Below are 16,492 nucleotides of genomic sequence, written 5' to 3'. Positions count from 1 at the left end.
CCTGTGGTAATACTATGTACGAGCAACACACTCTCCAAGTTGAGCCGGCATGCTAGCTAGCGGAAAATTGGTAGGGTTACAATGTGCCTACACAGGCACGTACCTAGTAGTAAAGAACTCGTAGCTAAGGTAAAGTAGTAGCTTTGGGGAACCGTGACCAGGGTCTACCGTAGGCCGTGGATGTTCTAGGTAAAGGGCAGCAAAGGCGGCACATCATGGGGACTGAATGGGACTAGTAGTTACCTACATACACTCTCGCAGTCACTGAGGTAGGCATGGGTGTATGGCATCAATACATTGCCCATTGTCTGCTGCTGACCCCTCAGACCACATGATGAGTAGAAGCACACACACACACAGCCGAGCACATGTAAGACCACCCGTAATACTCCGTAAATTGCCGCTATATTGGGGGTTGCTGCCAGATACCTAGATGGGCAACCGGTCCATATTGGCTGAATGCATGGGGAACCACCACCTCCAACTCATGGTGGGTGAGTGGCAAATGGGATCTCACAAGGAGCCTGCAGACAGAGCATGGCAGGGAGCACCAGACACGAAAGAGGCACGCATCCATTGAGAATAGCAGGCTGTGTGGCAGTTGCAGATTCATGCTGCATCCTTAGGGCTCTCCTCTTGGCTCTCCCCTCACCCTCATATTTCACAATTATCAGCGGAAACAAAAGTAACAGCTAAAAATAGCAACCAAAGTTGTTTCCTCTGCCCTGACAAGGAACCATCGAAACAAAACATCAGCTCACAGCCCCAAGCCCTGCGCACAACTGCCCAGATATTCTTGATATAGTGGTATAGTATCGTGACCGCAAGTAAAAGTCCGTGGCATTAAGCCTTCTCGATATTGACAATGTCGCCGTGGCTGTCCACGGCCACGGCCTTCTTCGTCGTCGACGTCTTGACCGGGTTCTTGGCCTCGAAGATTTCGTCAAGCTCTTCCAACTGTAGAGAAAGCAATGGGTCAGAGACATGCCATGGAAAAGGATGGTTGAGTTGGCAACACTTACAGTGCGTCCCTTGGTCTCGGGAATGAAAAAGTAGACGACAACCGTCTGGACGAGATCCCAGATGGTAAAGATAATGTACGTCTTCCAGCCAATCTTGTCCATGGACACGGGCCATGCAAACTGGTTCAGGAGTCCAGCAGCGTTGGTGGCAAAGCTGGAAAAGGCCATGCCCTTGGCGCGCATCTCAAAGGAGAGCACCTCGACGGGATACAGGGCCTGCAGAGGAGTGATGCCCACAGAGTAGACGGCACCAAAGATGAAGATCATGGCCAGGGCAGCCTTGGAAGCGCTGGGGTTGCTGTAGATGGGATCGCCGTTGGCGTCATTTCCGATGAACGACTGCGCAAATTCGGATGAGGCAACCGTCATGCCCAGCCAGACCACGGTGCAGGCAGCAAAGGAGAAGAGCAGCAAGGGGCGACGACCAACGCGGTCGACCAGGAAGGCGCCCAGAATGGCCCAGGCGAACTGCTGGCAGTTGTTGATGAGCGTGATGTTGGCCTGCGCAATGGTGCCCGTGTAGCCGGCCGTATCGAGGACGGAGCCGAGGAAGTAGGAAAGAACCGCATTGCCAGCCCACTGGCCAAAAATGGTGATGGTGACGTTGCACAACAGACGGTAGACGGCGGCGCGCGAGCGGAAGAGCGCCCGGTAATCCCACCAGCGCTTATCGGCGCCGTCCATGTTGAGGAGCTGCTCATACTCGAAGAGCTGGAGCTGGACCCAGACGGAGTCGGGGTTTCCGTTGCCATGATACTTGGTGAGCACAGCCTTGGCGGCGTCCTTCTTGTGGTGCACGTAGAGCCAGCGGGGGGACTCGGGCAGGAACATGCAGAAGATGATGATGAGGCCGGAGAAGAGGGCCTGGAGCCAGGTGATGAGTCGCCACGAGTAGTCGCCTCCGACGTTGAGGCCGCCTCGAGCGGCACCGGCCGAGATGATGGCACCCGAGAACCAGAGAGTGTTGTACATGGCTAGGGACAGGGAAGAAGAAAGTTAGTCTATTGATTCCATACTTGACTGTTGAGCATCGGGTGAAGCTTGATGTCTTTCTGTCCATTTCCTCCACTGTCTCCCTTCCTGCACCATTGGGTTTGGGAATGAAGGAGGAAAAGACATTAGAAGAGAACGAGGGTCAATGGATACTTACCGCCAACGCGTCCACGGTATGCAGGGTGGTTAATCTCAACCACGTACATGGGGCCCGCTGCCGCTGCAATGGAGACGCCGAATCCAAGCAGAAAGCGGCCGCCCATGAACTGGCCCTGCGAGTTTGACAGACCCTGGATGATGGTGCCGACGACAATGAGGATGGCACCCAACAGCATGCCGATTCGGCGGCCAAAGCCGTCAATGGCAGGGCCGACAAAGGGAAGGGCGACGACACCACCAATCTGGTACATGGAAGACACAATGCCGGCCCAGATGCCGTCGTTTCCCACAGTGTACTTGGCCTTGAACCAGGGGTTCTGCAGCAGGTTGTTGATGAGCGAGCCGTCGTAGCCGTTCATGGTGCTGCAGAAGAAGGCAATGATGGAGAAGCTGTAGACGAGGACCTGAGCCTTGGTCCAGGCCTTGGGCGGCTCCTTCATCATGGCCTCCTCAAAGGCCTCGTGTCCGGTCACGACCTTGGTCCTGATCTCTCCCTACTCAGGCAAAACAAGAGAAGATGGTGTAAGCAGACTCACTCCTCCAAGCGAGGTGGCAAAACAAGAGGGAAGGGGAAGTAAAAATGATCATTGGGCAAATTGACTTACATGGTCGAGCTCCTCGTGAGCGTGAATGTCTTCTTTCTCGCCCATTGTTACGGGTAATCTCTAGCCTCTGGGCCAGAGACAGCGCTTCAGTCGGGGAGGCAGCGTTGAAGGAAAGCAATTGCTGCACAAAACGCCCCCTTTCTTCTGAGGTGAAGGAGAGTCAAGGGAACTGGCGAGTTGTGATGGGGTGAGGAGAGAAGAGGGAAAAAAGGTGAGGTTGCAGTCTGGATGGCCAGGGGGTGCTACCGCTTTTATGTCTATCTCGTGTCCTCGTTCCCTTGCCGCGTGTGATCCTTCCCCAGGCGATTTGGGCGAGTAACTATCGAGGAAATGGCCCTTGTCAATAGGGCCGAACAGGCGAAGCGTCGCAGCACGAATGAAGGCCTGGCAGCATCAGTTGGTCAAGCCATGTTGGAGCTGAGTTTCGCCGGAGCAGGTGAACACGGGCGGATTATTTGGCAGAGGAAGCTGGCCAGGACTCAGCGGGCAGGCTCTGCCGCTTATACGGCCGTTGTCCCTTTTCCCATCCTTTGCACCGTTTCCCGCGCTGCGTTGCTGCGCTCACACGCGTGCGGTGAAGCAGCTATTGGACGGCGGCGTCGTGCCGTGGCGTCGACTGGCCGGCCCTGGCCACAATGCGGGGGACCAGGCCCCCCCAAGCCAGATGCAGGCGCGGAGGATTGTGGTCCGCCTGTTGGGCGGGCATGGTTTGGGGATAGCTTTGGCCTGAGCCCGGCGCTTCGTCTGGACAGACGGATCCAGTGAATAGAGATTAGCCTAAGTGGTGCGGATCATCCGCCTCTGGGGAATCTGGAGGTGTCGAGGCTGACGATTGGGCCGAGGCCACGCGACGAACGGAGAAATCCTACATGGCCTTGCTGCTTCTGGCTGGCGTGGGGAGGAGGAGGAGGAGGTATGGAGGCATGGAGATGACACGATGCAGAGGATTGGAAGTATTGGAAGTTTGGGTGGTGGTGGTGGTGGTTGGTGGTGGTGGTTTGCCCTGGTTGCATGTCAGATGGCGAACCTAGGTGTGAAGAAGGCGAGCTGACTGGAGGGCCGTGAAAGCTGAGCATAAGAAGGCAAGGGGAGAAAAGAAGAGAGTGATTCCATTGCTTCTGAGGCTGGTTCGGCTGGTGGCGAGATAGAACAGCCATCCATGGCGTGATGGGGGAGCTGGCGGTTCGGTAGACTTGAGATGATGAGGAAAGGTACAGGTGGAAGAGACGGCAAGAATCACGAGGTTGAGAAGAAGGTAAGGTACAAAGTAACAGGTACAGCCTTGCATTCGGTTCGGCTAATGGCAGGTATGATCGGATCATTCACCAATCACTGGGCACAATTGCTGGGAAAGAGCAGTTGCCAAGCTGAAGCTGAATAGATTTGCTGCCAATACCTCAAAATACTATTTAGTACTAAGGTACTACTAGCTGAGAAAAGGTCACGTAGCTTAGATCTGAAGCCATGGAATGTGCCACATGAAGAGACAAAGACAAAGACAAAGACAAAAGACAAGGTCCTGCTTCGACAGGGAAGCATCAACGTCCATTTACCCGTTCCGGGACGCTGCCGAATTTCATGCATCAGTGATTGGCCCAAGGAGACATGGGGGAAAAGCCCCGCCGGCGCCACCTGGGGTTAGTTCATCATCTCGTAACGGTTTAGTCGGGCCGTTGGGAAGGAAAAGCGACGAGTTCCAGGGTAGGCGAATATAGTCGTGATGTGCTGATGTCGGAATACGGAGGTGACTTCAGAACAGCATTGACCAATAATAGAAACGCCATGCGGAGTAAAAAGCCATGTGCGTCGACAAAATGGGCATCATGCTGAGAGATTCTCCGAATGCCCTTTGCCTGATGAACTAGCAGTTGGCTGCAGCTAACATGCGTGCGGAATACTTGGCATTCTGTACCTCTACTCCAATGATTCTTTGAGAATGCTCGTTTGTTTTGCTAAGGTATACCTAGTCTTGTTCACATCTCACTGCAATAATTTCCATCTTCGACATCAAGATCATCTTGTAATTTCCGTCGTCTCCTGACGGTCATTCCTACAGTCCAACTGCCTTGACACTCAGCTCCCACAGCTTGTCCGCCTCGACATTGCTAATGGCATGGGGATGGACCGGGTCGACATAGTAATCGGCCACGCGGGCCTTTTCCAGCAGATACTTGCCATTGTGGTCTATTGGAAGAACACGAAATCATCAGCCAAGCTGCCTGTACTGTAATTATCAATGAGAGGGGGGACAAAACGTACCCTTGAGGACAGGATCAAAAGACGCGAAGATGTGCGTGGCCACTCCTCGTTCAAGTGAAAGCAACTCCTTTTCCATCCAGCCCAACGGCGACGCAGTCAACCGAGTGATTCGTGCTGCAGAACAAGAAGGCAAAAACAAATGACAAGTTAGCAACATAACCCCGTACCATCAACGACAGGAAGCCAGCAGTTGACAGTTGATGCTGACAATCAAACTCACCCAGCGAGTCGAGATCCCCCCCGGGAGCAAAGTCCAAGTGTCCCGCAAGATTCGTCGTCGCGATCGCTCCGGGATTCAAGCTGTAAGCCAGCACGCCGCGGTCGCCATACTTATTTGCCAAGCCGATGGAAAAGAGAATGTTGGCCGTCTTGGACTGGCCGTACGCGTTCCACTTCTCGTACGTCTCGCCGCCCTGTACCACCATCCATCCCGCTCCAACAAGTCAGTCATCTGCGACACACACGACGATAATCAAAACAAACAAAGGGGTTGGTCGGTTAGGATACAACAGGTCTGGCTGCACTTACATCGTAGTTGATGTCGGCGTAGCGGATTGCGCTGAACCAGTGGCCGCCGCTGCTGACGTTGACCACGCGCTTGTCCGTCGAAGCAAGGACCTTGTCAAAGATCAAGTTGGTCAGGAGAAAGTGACCCAGGTGGTTGCACGTGAGCTGGCTCTCGTATCCGTCCTCGCAGATCTTGTACGGCACAGCCATGATGCCGGCGTTGTTCATCAGCACGTCGATGGCGGGCACGTCGTCCCATGAGTTGACCTCGGCGGCCGCCCTTCGCACGGCAGCAAAGGAGCTGAGGTCGAGCTGGAGGACTCGTGTCTGGACATTAGGATGCGCCTTGCTGATGGACTCGGCTGTTTGCTTCACCTTGGTCAGGTCTCGGCCGGCGAGGATCAGGAGCTTGGGCTGTCCGGCAGCAATGGTCTCGACGTAGTTGGCTCCGAGGCTGTTGGGCGAGACGCCGGTGGTGAGAATGGTCTTGTTCTTGATAAAGGGGGCGTATTCGGCGACCAGCTCGGCGCCGGTGATGTCGTCCTTGTATGGAAAAGGCATGCTGATTGTGAAGAAGTACTTAGTGATGATCTTGATCACGGCGAATGCTAAGGGAGGATCGATGCTATGACAGGGCCCACAAGCTGAAGAAGTAGGAATCGTGAATAGAGGGTGTTGCCGAGTCTGAGTAGTCAGACAAGAGAGGAACTGGCTTGAATATTTATACAACTACCTCTTAGAAGAGCATATCTCCGCAACTTCATCGCGCCCATCTATCCCTTTGCCTACTCTCAACAGATTATCTCTCGCTTGTCCGACTTGCTCACCCATAGGTAGAATTAGCAGTCTGCATACCATCCAGTTTTACAACTACTCTCTTGGGAATTTCCACCCTTTCTCCCCACCTGAAAGTCCCGTAACTATCCCCTCCCTGTGGAGCAAGCGTCGAGGCAATCCGATCAATCTGATCATTTAAAAGTAATCAAGACGAGAAGTGCAGCTAATAAGCTTAAACCAGTCCCTTGGATACCTACCTAACCAAAGAGACCCTCTCGACGCCAGCCATCTGGTTGGCTGTCTACACTTTCCCAAAGCGGAAATCACCTTCTCCCCCCTATGAGCGACGGCCCCTTCTTAGACCCCTAAATTATCGAATCGGCACGCCAAGTGCAAAGTGGCGCTTGGCGCTTATTATTCTCAGCGACCTGATGATTTCTTATCATGGGTTTGCCTCTTCGTCATGTTAATCGGGGTTCTCGATGGTCAGCATAACGCGAACTTAACGAAAGTGGTAGAATGCTGGTTCTTTTAGAGTCTGACGCGGGTATCAAATGCGCATACTCTCATTATCAGAGCCATTCTTTCGGGTTGGAGAAGGTATCTGTCAACTACCCTTGAAGGGCATCTCAATGGACAGAGCACATCACAATGTCGCGGGTGGAACCATTGGTCGATATTCGTCTCAAAAATACAGTCATTTCCATTGCTAATCGAGACTATGAGGTGGCCAAGAAAAGACAAGAATGGCTCGCAATGACAAGGCAGTGGAGAGAAATCATTAACAAAATCATTATCATATGGCAACCGTATGGCATCGCAACGCGGGATACAGAAGCCCTCCAGAGAACCACAAGGCAGGTAGAGGGAAACAGGCGATGAAAAGAAGAAAAGGACCGTTGCGTCGGGTCGAACCATGGCTCGCCGACAGCCACCCCGAGACCAGGAGAAAGCAGCAGAAACAGAGCAAAACTCAAACAAAAAGCCATACACAAAGAATCCGTACAAGTTGGTATCCGACAAGGTACATTGATCATATCAAACTCCAAATATGCCTGCCCCATTGGCAAACCACAGGGCCGTTTTCATCTCGTTCCATTTCAGTGAAAAAATGTGCCTTCTAACCTCCCAATATGCCCTTTGCTTTTTTTTTTGTTTTTCTCATCTTCTCCTTGTTGCTTCTCTTTTCTTTGCGCACTTCTCCCTAAGTGCGTCCACCCCGTTCGCTCCACGCAGATGCGTCATGCTGTCAAACTTCCGTCAACGATGATGCCTGCTTGTCAAAGAAGTCGAAGAAGGAAAAGATGGCAACTCAAACTCGCATGCTGTCTTTCTTCGTTACTCGTTATTCATATCAATTGTATTCTGTGACGGGCCCTTCATCCCCGGATTCGCTCCACGTAGAATGAGTTTCTTGGATCAGCTACTCCTCTTCCTCCTCAATGGGAGCCGGGGTACGACGCTCAACACGCCTCTTGGGTCGCCTATGCCGGCTGCTGCTAATATTGCTGGCCGAGTCATCGGGATAGAGGTCGTATTCTTCCATCTGCCAGTCATCGTCGCTGGCATTCCCGGCGTCGCTTCCGGCCCACGGTGGTCGCTCGTAGCCAGAGTTCTGGGAATTGCCCGAGCCTGGGATCGAGAGCACGTCGATGCGTCGTCGATTCTGGAGGTTCTGCATGAGCCCAGCTCCGCGCTGTCGCAGGGCCGTCCGAACCGTCTCCGCCTGGTGGTGCAGCTTCTCGAACGCGTCCTCCAGCGCCTCCATGCCCTGGTAAATCTCGCGCTCAATCTCGGCAATAGCCGCCATCTCCATCTCTTCGTCATTGGACACAGGAGGCCGGCTGCCGCCCACGCCCGTAGACGTAAGGCTGATGAAGGAAGCCGGAGTGGTGCCGCGCGAGTACGGGGAGAAGGGCGTGGTGGTTCGGGATCCCATGGCCGAAGGGCCTCGGAACGGCGTCGGGCCCCTCGACTCGACTCCGCCAAAGTCCTCGCCGTCAGCGCCGGACCACAGGAATCCGTCGAAGCGACCGGACGTCAGTATCTCCCATTCCTGATTGTTAATATTGGACAGGGTGACGAGAAGGTCGTGAGTGTGGGGATTCTTGATGAGGTAGGTCGCGCTCTCCGCGTCGCGAGGCACCTGCTGAAGGCGGTACAGCCGCTGCAGCGACAGACCAGTCTTGACAATAAAGTCGTTGCGCGGTCGGTTCAGAGGGGTTGGGGCGCGCGTGGCCGGCCTCAGCTCCTTTGACCCGGCGAGGAGGGCGTTGAAGAAGGGCCGGTCTGCGGGATCGAGGTTGGTCAGGATGGCGAAGCTCAGCGTCTCGTCGTCGACTTCTTGGGGCGGCGGCACAGGCGTCTCGGCCGTGCTGTTCAGCCACCTGTCGACGGCGGATCTGACCTTCTTCGATTGTCGCAGGTAGTGCTCCCTGAATTCCTCGGCGATGTCGGGATCCAGCTGGATGGGGGAGTCGGGCCGTGGTGGCATCTCGCCCGAGACCTCGGCTGCCTTGGTGCCAATGTCCGCCAAGTCAAAGGGCGGCCATGCGGGGAGCTCGATGCGGCCGCTGACCCATTCGAGAACATCTCCCCAATTGAGACCGCGATGGGGCTCGTTGGATTTCTCGCAGATGATGCAGGAGCAGCCATGAGGTGGCAGATCTCGAGAGAAGACGTTCTCGAGCCGGTCGAGCAGGCGGCGAGCGACTGAGCGATGGCCGGTGGCCACTGCAACGGAGCCCTGCTTGGAGAGGACGGTTTGATACTGGTCGAGGAGGTTGACAAACGGCGTGAACAGCGACTCGGCGCCACTGAGGGCGGTATTGGAAGGCCTCAAGGTGCCGTTGACAAGGGGCAGCACCGAGAGAAAGTGCCTCGTGACTGGCTGCGGGAGGCCGCCGTTTTGCAGCAGGTAATCGACCCTGGGGACCTCGAGAACGTCGACGGCTGGGGGCGGAGGCGGAGGCGGCGGAGGGATGGGAGGCGGAGGATGCGTGGGCGCCTTCATAGCGGGCGTGGCGGTGCCCGAGTTGATAGTGGACGCATAGTCGTCGCCGTCGATGCCAGAGGCGGGAGTGCGGGATCGCTTCGAGTCTGCGTAGAGATGGGGAGAAAACTGATGGGCCTGGGTCGGCGTCTTGGGGGATGAGTCCTGGGCGCTGGACGGGGAGGAGTCGACATGGAGCGGCTCGGGCTTGCTCTTCCTGACGCTGCGAGTCGACGAGGAGCGCTTCGTGGTGTGGCGCGAGGCGGAGCTGGAGGAGCGGGACAGCACAGACGACCGCAGCTTGTCGTGAATCTTGTGGGTGGGCGAGCGTATCAGGGTGGCGGCGCTGGTTGACGAGCGGCGGCTGACCTTTGAGGACTTGTCTTCGGCAGCACGCGAGGCTGAGCGCGAAGGCGTCGACCTGTGGCCGCGCTCTAGGTCCTCGGCACGTTTCCTGGCGGCAGAGACGTCTGTTTCGGGGGGCGTTGGCGGTCGGGAGGCCTTCTTGGAGCTTGATCGGTGGAGGCCGTCGCTGGCCCTTGACCGACGCTCGTCTCCCGCGCCAGCAACGTCGGTGGGCTCGGGCGTCAGAGGATTGGAGGACTTGGCCTGAGATGACGGAACGGCAAGTTCCTCGCGGCTGACGATGGCTTCTTTGCTGTGCGCCTTGTCAAAGGACGGGTAGGGCAGCGAGATGCGGTCCTTGTCGATGGACAGCCTGGACATTTCGTCGACGCCCAGGTCGGACATGGAGGCCGGGCGCGGAGGGAGCTTATCCTTTTCTCTATCTCGGTCTCTGTCCCTCTCGCGATCGCGATCCCGGTCCCGGTCTCTGTCCCTGTCGTCTCTCTTCCGATGTCGCCTGGTGGACGAGGTGAGCGAATGGGTATCGCTGGAGCTGCGAGCGGATTTCGAAGAGCGGTGGGGGCGGTCATGATCAGGCTTGCGCTCCGACTTTGAGCGGCGGGCCTTGTCGCGCATGCGGTCGTCGACGTCGACGTCGGCGTCACGTTCCTTGGACGGCATTTCGAATCACCATCGGGGGCTGGCGGATGGATTGCCGACGAAGCTGGCTGCAGTTGCGGTCGCAGTTGCGGAGGGCTGCGAGGCGAGGCGAGGCGAGGCACGGCAGCGTGATGGAGATTTTGATGGAGATGGGGGTTTTTCGAGCAGGGGTTCTTGGCCTGCTGGCCCTTTTTTTTTTCTTGCTCTGCTTGGCTTGGGCTGGAGGTGGAGGAAGGGTGAGAAGATTGGGAGACTGGGATAGGGCGAGTGAACAAATGGATAGTAGAACCGAAGCGGCGAGCTGCAGGCAGGCGATAAAGATGGAACAAGAGAAAGGAGAAAAAAGATGAGATTTGACGATGATGATGCAAGTCTGCTGCAGAGTCGGAAGAGAGGGAAAAACTGAGTGGGTGAGGGGACGGTGAGGCAAGGGATTGGACGGGAGGATCACGGTCGAGGTCGAGATTGATTGATTGATGAGGTGCCGAAAGCTGTCGAAGTGCTGCAGCTTCCAGGTCTCAGGCAGCGACGACCCCTGGGAGATGGGTACCTACCTGTACCTCTAAAGGTACGTGCAGGTACCGGTACGCGGGGCGGGGGTAGCTGTCAGGTGGCACGGCCAGCGGCAACGGGCATCTGCAGTGCGCATCTCATGGGGGAAGCTCGGGTGCCTGTAGGCGGTGCTTGCAGCTGATGGTGGAGGCGATTGTGACGAGTTCTAGGGGAGGATACAGGGGGACAAGGTATTGCTACCTGGAGGAGATGGTGACGAGTTGTGGGTCGGTGAAGCAGTTGAAGTGGGCAGACGCTCGTTCGGCGGCAATTATCTATGATCTCGAGCAGCGGGACAATTTGCTGTGCATTCATGGGACAGATGGATATATCACGTGGAGCATCATTTCAAAGGAGATTCGTCACATTGGCATGTCGTGAAGCAGTATCTTCCAAAGGTAGATCCGAGGCTGTCGGTTTGACAAGTGTGACTTTACAGGTTGGAGAGCTCCTGATGTCACAGCAAGGCGCTATAAAAAACATTGAATCCAACAAGGCAAGATAACGAGCACAAGAAAACAACACACCGGGGAGGACAAAGAGACTGCATCACAAATCCGAACCAAAAACCAAGGGCAAATGGACGACTATTACAAGAAGACACACGTCGATACTTGACGAAGACATAAAACCATCATGTCAACGCATGACACCCGTCGCCTTCTGCAGTTCGACACGAATTACACCAGACAAGTACTACTACTAACGCCCAACGGTGGCCCGACGCTGCTGTGATGCGCCATCAACGCCATCCCGAGCCCGTGACTGGCTCCCTCGACGCCCAAGGCAAAGCGGCCCGCCAAATGGTGCCTTTGTTAGCGCCTTGGGCTCATCACCAAGGCTTTTCCCTTTTTTTATTTTTTTATTTTTTATTTTTTACCTCTATAAGGGTTCTGGTGCTTGCAAACTTGGCGTCAAAGCCAAGGCCTTTGCTGTCGGGTGCTCTCTCATGAAAAGAAGCACCTAAAAGGTAGCCAACGGTTTGTGGTCCAATGGGAGGCGCAGGCGTACTCGGAGGAGGACAGCTATTGGTCGCACTGCACTGCACTGCCCTTCTCGTGTGTGTATAATATGTATCAACTCTTGCGCCCCCCTCCTGACGTGGCAGCCGGACGTTCCTCGTGTCTCTCTGAATGGCTGGATGGGAATCAGGCTGCTTTGGTTTGTACTCACTGCCATTGGGCTGTGCGCTCTGCTCTGCTCTTCGAACGGCCATGAAAGCCCATCAATCAGCAGCCCAATCAACAAAAACGAGTCGGACCAACATTGTTCCACCTCCGACGAGCTCAAAAGTTGCACACAGTATTGAACCTTGAGCTTTGACGAATCTTCACACGGTACCACCTCCACCAAAGCACCAAAGATGCTCAACCATATTAACCGTCCTTTATTACTTCGCAGCAGAATGTAACAGCGTCTCCCGTCCGGCCAGTCCTCGCAACCCAACGATGCCTGATAACATCACAGAACAGCGGGGAACACGACGCTATGCTCGACCTTGATAGGCAGAGCAATGGCCTGCGTGTGTCAACCGCATGCAGCAGCATGTAAACGAGACTGCCGGCATCACGGCCTCGTCCAATAGCAGCAGTATCAACACACCCCCAAGTTGCTCGCTCAGATTACCCCGTCAAATCAAGTGCCGCTCTTTTGCAAACCGTGTGCATTGTTACAACCTTACAACACCAGCGATGCATCGCGGTGCTCCAATCGTGACGCAAACGGGCAGCTTCCGCCATCAGATGATGTCTTCCCCCTCACTCTCAGTCCGTCCCATCTCGTCTATATAAAGCCGTCTATCCTCCCTGTGTTCCCTCTCTCTTTCTTCTTCCTCTTCATCACACAGAGCCAAGCTTCCAATCCTCACCTCCTGCCTCACACTCTATCTTGCGCGCGATCCCTAGAAGACGCCGACCCCGTTTCTTCCACAAGACCAACAAGTTCCATCACATCAAGCACGGGAATGTCATACTGTTGGTGACGGGGTCGGCCCCTTCTAGGGATCGCTGCCGCAAGAGCATACCCAAGCCATCTACAGTCGCCCCATCTTCAAGTAAGCGCCCCCTCTCTTTTCCCTTGTGTCCGTTTCCCTATGACATGATGATGAGCAACGAGTGGCTAACAAAGCCATTAGCTGTGGTGTCTGACGGGCAACACTGCTCGACAACTCGTCCTTGTGAGCACTCCGGGGACCCCAGGCAGTCGTAAATTCCCGTTTATCTGATCAACGCCGCTTCGCCGCGTAAGGGGCCTTGAAGGAGGCTCGATACGCGGCGCAGCGGCGCTGAACAGATGAACGGTAATGTTCGGGATATCAGTGATCTCCGCGAGTGCTGCCGCCGTCTACAACACAGCCATTTCTGTCACTTTCGCGAGTTGGGGCTTCTTGGAATCTTTGGGGGGGGGGGGGGGGGGTCGTGCTTGGAGTGGGATACAGATCGGGGGATGGACATCAGTTGTGGTATATAGGTACCGGTGTATCACAATTGAGCTTGGTTCTGTGTGCCTTTTGTTCTCCCCCGTTGCCTTCCTTCGTGCTGTCACCGTAGCAAAGCCCAGTGCTGTAAAAGCAGCTCGACCACATTCAGTGAGCGCATCTAATTCGATCGAGACGAAGGCACGACGTAACTCTTTGCTTGCAGCTTGTAGACATTTCATGTCTACCTTTGTATTGAATCCATCCATTCTAAAACGATGCCACTTGCCCAGAAGCTTTTCTTCCAAGACAAAATCTGTGTATAAATCCAAACGCCAACTCTTTTATCCCTTTCGAGCCACAGAGTGTGTATCTTTGCATGTATACTTCTAACTGCAACAGGAGAACGAAGCCAAACAGAAATGCAAGAAATCGAGAGTACAACTAATTAAACGACGGCTCGCTCACAGACGGTCCAGCAGGCCCCTGCTCTCGAGCAGCAGAATAATCTCGTGCACAATCGAGCGGACGTTTTGCTTGGTCAGGTCGACCGTCAGGTCGGCCTTCTTGGGCACCTCATAGGGGTCGTCGACACCGGTGAAGCCCTTGATCTCTCCGGCACGAGCCTTCTTGTAGATGCCCTTTCGATCCGTCTTCTCGCAGTGCTCGAGCGGCGTCGCGACGTGGACCAGGAAGAAGGGCCCCGACTTCTCAATCAGCTCGCGGGCGTGCTGGCGGTCAGCCTCGTACGGCCCAATGGGGGCGGCGATGACGGCGGCTCCGGCCTTGGTCAGCTCCGAGGCCACAAAGGCGATGCGGGCAATGTTGAGGCTTCGGTCCTGGCGGCTGAAGCCCAGCTCCGACGACAGCTCGGCACGCACCGTCTCGCCCAGCAGCATCGAGACAGGCCGACCGCCGCCCTGGTTGAGCGTGGCCTGCAGGGCGCGCGCAACCTGGTCCTTGCCGCTGTTCTGGTAGCCGGTCAGGAAGACGGTGAAGCCCTTCTCGCGCGGCAGCGGGTTCTGCTCGCGGAGCACCTTGACGACCTCGGGGTAGGAGAACCACTCGGGGATCTCCTTGCCGGTCCGCAGCCGGTTGCGCAGCTCCGTGCCCGAGATGTTCATGGTGCGCGTGCCCTCGGGGATCTCGTTGGCCGGCAGGTACTCGTCGCTGTCCGGGATGTAAATCATCTCCTGGAACTCGACCATCTTGATGCCCAGCTCCTCCTGGTGCTGCTGGACGAGGATCTGCGCGTCGTACGGGCCGTAGTGGTCCTTGCCGTCCTTGTTCTTGCCGGGTCCGGCGTGGTCACGGCCGACAATAAAGTGCGTGGCGCCGTGGTTCTTGCGGATCACGGCGTGCCAGAGCGCCTCTCGGGGGCCGCCCATGCGCATGGCCAGGGGTAGCAGGGCGAGGGCGGCCATGCCGTTCGGGTAGCGAGGCAGCAGGGCGCGGTAGACGCGGACTCGGGTGAAGTGGTCGATGTCGCCGGGCTTGGTCAGGCCAACGACGGGGTGGATGAGGACGTTTGCCTGCTGGGAGCGAGCGGCGCGGACCGTCAGCTCGCGGTGAGCGCGGTGCATCGGGTTTCGCGTCTGGAAGGCCACGACCTTTTGCCAGCCGAGCTTGTTGAAGTGGGATCGCAGCTCCGCGGGAGTGACTATTGATCATGCTGTTAGAGGTGCTGCTGTCATATTTCGCTTCTGGGGTTTGTCCACTTACAACGCAGGTCGAGGAAGTCGTAGTGCTCCAGACGGTTGATGGCCTCGAGCTTTCCGCCAACGTAAAAGTCCTTGGCCACGCTCAGGAGGTGCTTGACGCCGGGGTGCGTGTCATCGTCGCTGCCAAAGACCAGCTTGGCTTCCTGGACCCTGGAGAGCGCATGTAGTTTAGCATCAACTTCTTCTAATTGAAGGCCCAGGAAAAAAAGCGGTCTCGTCTTACTTGTCTGGCCTGTACACATCCTCGACCGTCAGAATGGCGAGATTCCGGTCGTCTCGAAAGTCGCGCAGCGTGAGTCTTGCGCCGGGCTTGATGGACAGCTCGTCAATCTGCGCCTGGTCCACGTCGAGGGTGATGGGCATGCTGAAGAGCAGGCCGCTCTCGAGCCGGTTCTCCTTGACCACACTGGCAATGCGCGTGTTAGTCGACACCAGTTTTGTTCCCTTGCTTCTCAGTTCACTGGTTGACTTACCGGTTGTAGTCATTCTCAGTCATGAAGCCTAGACGTAGAATCCAGCGTCAGTATTTCCCTATGTATGACACGCTGGACGGGGACATTCGGCGAGAAAGCTCCCTGCTCGGCTACAGGCGCGGGGCAGCAGAATCGTGGCTTGTGCCTCCTCAACAAATCGCTGGAACCAAAAGACTGCGACAACTTACCCTCCAGAGGCGAGAAACCGCCATTGAGAATCAGCTCCAGGTCGCACAGGTGACGCTCAGACAGAACCAGCGCAGGGAGAGTCTCGGATTCCTCCAGCAGCTCGGCCTGGCGAGGCAGATCGCGCGCAAAGAGGTCCTTGAGGACGCCGCCGTGGGGAGTGTTGGCCATGATGACGATGGCGGGGTACTGAAGGGAGTGGGATGGTCTACGTGCTGCCGGTTGTGTGTGTGTGTGTTCTTGTTCGAGGATGGTGTCAACGACACGGCAAGTCACGCAACAGGATCCAACGAGGGGACAGGAGGAGAGGATAGCAGAAGAGCAAGCAGCAGACTGGCAAGCCACAGGGTATAATGGAAGACAATGAAAGGGAGAGGAATCACAACGAGAGGAGAAGAGAAGAGGGAGAAGAACGAGAGATTAGGCCGGGGAAATGGCCCGAATCCCAGGCTATAAATAAGGCGAGGCTTCTTGGTGGTCACGCCGGAGATGCTAGAAAACGCAACAAGTCCATTAGTCGTCGTCGCATGAGTACACAGCTTCGATAGACAAGAGACAAGGTCCCCTCTCGGGCGAATGATGAATCAAGTTTGGATGATCCGTAAGCAGCCTCTCTGCCTGGCCCCCCTGGTGGAAGGGGAAAAGAACCGCTTTTCTCTTCTTTCTCGACGCACCCCACCGAAGGGTTGGAAATTCAATTCGCCCCCCCCTGTGGTGAGGATGGAGGCTTGGATGGGTGGATGGAATTGCGATACGCAGGTTCGACACATGCAAAGACGGCAGCTCCACAGGCATCAAAAAGGGCTCGCCATCTCCACCAAACCC

General features: G+C 55.9%; 4 protein-coding genes across 4 annotated transcripts; all 4 read right to left on the bottom strand.

The window, feature by feature from the left end:
- Positions 1–843: 843 nt before the first annotated feature.
- Positions 844–2,614, bottom strand: TRIREDRAFT_3405 (uncharacterized protein; the record flags this gene model as incomplete). Its single annotated transcript, XM_006963960.1, has 3 exons — positions 844–957; positions 1,023–1,996; positions 2,173–2,614. The coding sequence occupies 3 exons, from the start codon at positions 2,612–2,614 to the stop codon at positions 844–846; spliced, it is 1,530 nt and encodes a 509-aa protein (XP_006964022.1).
- Positions 2,615–4,829: 2,215 nt separating this feature from the next.
- On the bottom strand, positions 4,830–6,106 carry TRIREDRAFT_106164 (uncharacterized protein; the record flags this gene model as incomplete). The annotated part of the gene is made up of 4 exons (XM_006964145.1): positions 4,830–4,963; positions 5,039–5,152; positions 5,259–5,451; positions 5,567–6,106. The coding sequence occupies 4 exons, from the start codon at positions 6,104–6,106 to the stop codon at positions 4,830–4,832; spliced, it is 981 nt and encodes a 326-aa protein (XP_006964207.1).
- A 1,639-nt stretch (positions 6,107–7,745) lies between these two features.
- Positions 7,746–10,331, bottom strand: TRIREDRAFT_47069 (uncharacterized protein; the record flags this gene model as incomplete). The annotated part of the gene is made up of 1 exon (XM_006963999.2): positions 7,746–10,331. The coding sequence occupies exon 1, from the start codon at positions 10,293–10,295 to the stop codon at positions 7,746–7,748; it is 2,550 nt and encodes an 849-aa protein (XP_006964061.1). The 5' UTR covers positions 10,296–10,331.
- A 3,394-nt stretch (positions 10,332–13,725) lies between these two features.
- Positions 13,726–15,893, bottom strand: TRIREDRAFT_47066 (sulfate adenylyltransferase). The gene is made up of 5 exons (XM_006963998.1): positions 15,670–15,893; positions 15,482–15,509; positions 15,232–15,414; positions 15,010–15,158; positions 13,726–14,947 (listed from the first exon to the last, which is right to left on the bottom strand). Exons 1-5 carry the CDS (start codon positions 15,836–15,838, stop codon positions 13,752–13,754), a joined length of 1,725 nt encoding a protein of 574 aa, XP_006964060.1. The 5' UTR covers positions 15,839–15,893; the 3' UTR covers positions 13,726–13,751.
- Between the last annotated feature and the right edge of the window lie 599 nt (positions 15,894–16,492).

The sequence above is a fragment of the Trichoderma reesei genome (assembly GCF_000167675.1).
Source record: "Trichoderma reesei QM6a unplaced genomic scaffold TRIREscaffold_6, whole genome shotgun sequence".
Classification (NCBI taxonomy): Eukaryota; Fungi; Ascomycota; class Sordariomycetes; order Hypocreales; family Hypocreaceae; genus Trichoderma; species Trichoderma reesei.
The sequence above is the reverse complement of the archived record's forward strand: the minus strand, read 5'-3'. Positions and strand labels throughout refer to the sequence as shown.

What these genes read in the sequence shown, in the direction of transcription:
- TRIREDRAFT_47066 (XM_006963998.1), bottom strand. Translation starts at nt 15,838, where the DNA reads ATGGCCAACACTCCCCACGGCGGCGTCCTCAAGGACCTCTTTGCGCGC. An exon ending in CGGTTTCTCGCCTCTGGAGG is followed by an intron (nt 15,510 to 15,669) that starts GTAAGTTGTCGC and finishes TTCTACGTCTAG; the next exon opens with GCTTCATGACTGAGAATGAC. An exon ending in ACTGAGAATGACTACAACCG is followed by an intron (nt 15,415 to 15,481) that starts GTAAGTCAACCA and finishes GCGCATTGCCAG; the next exon opens with TGTGGTCAAGGAGAACCGGC.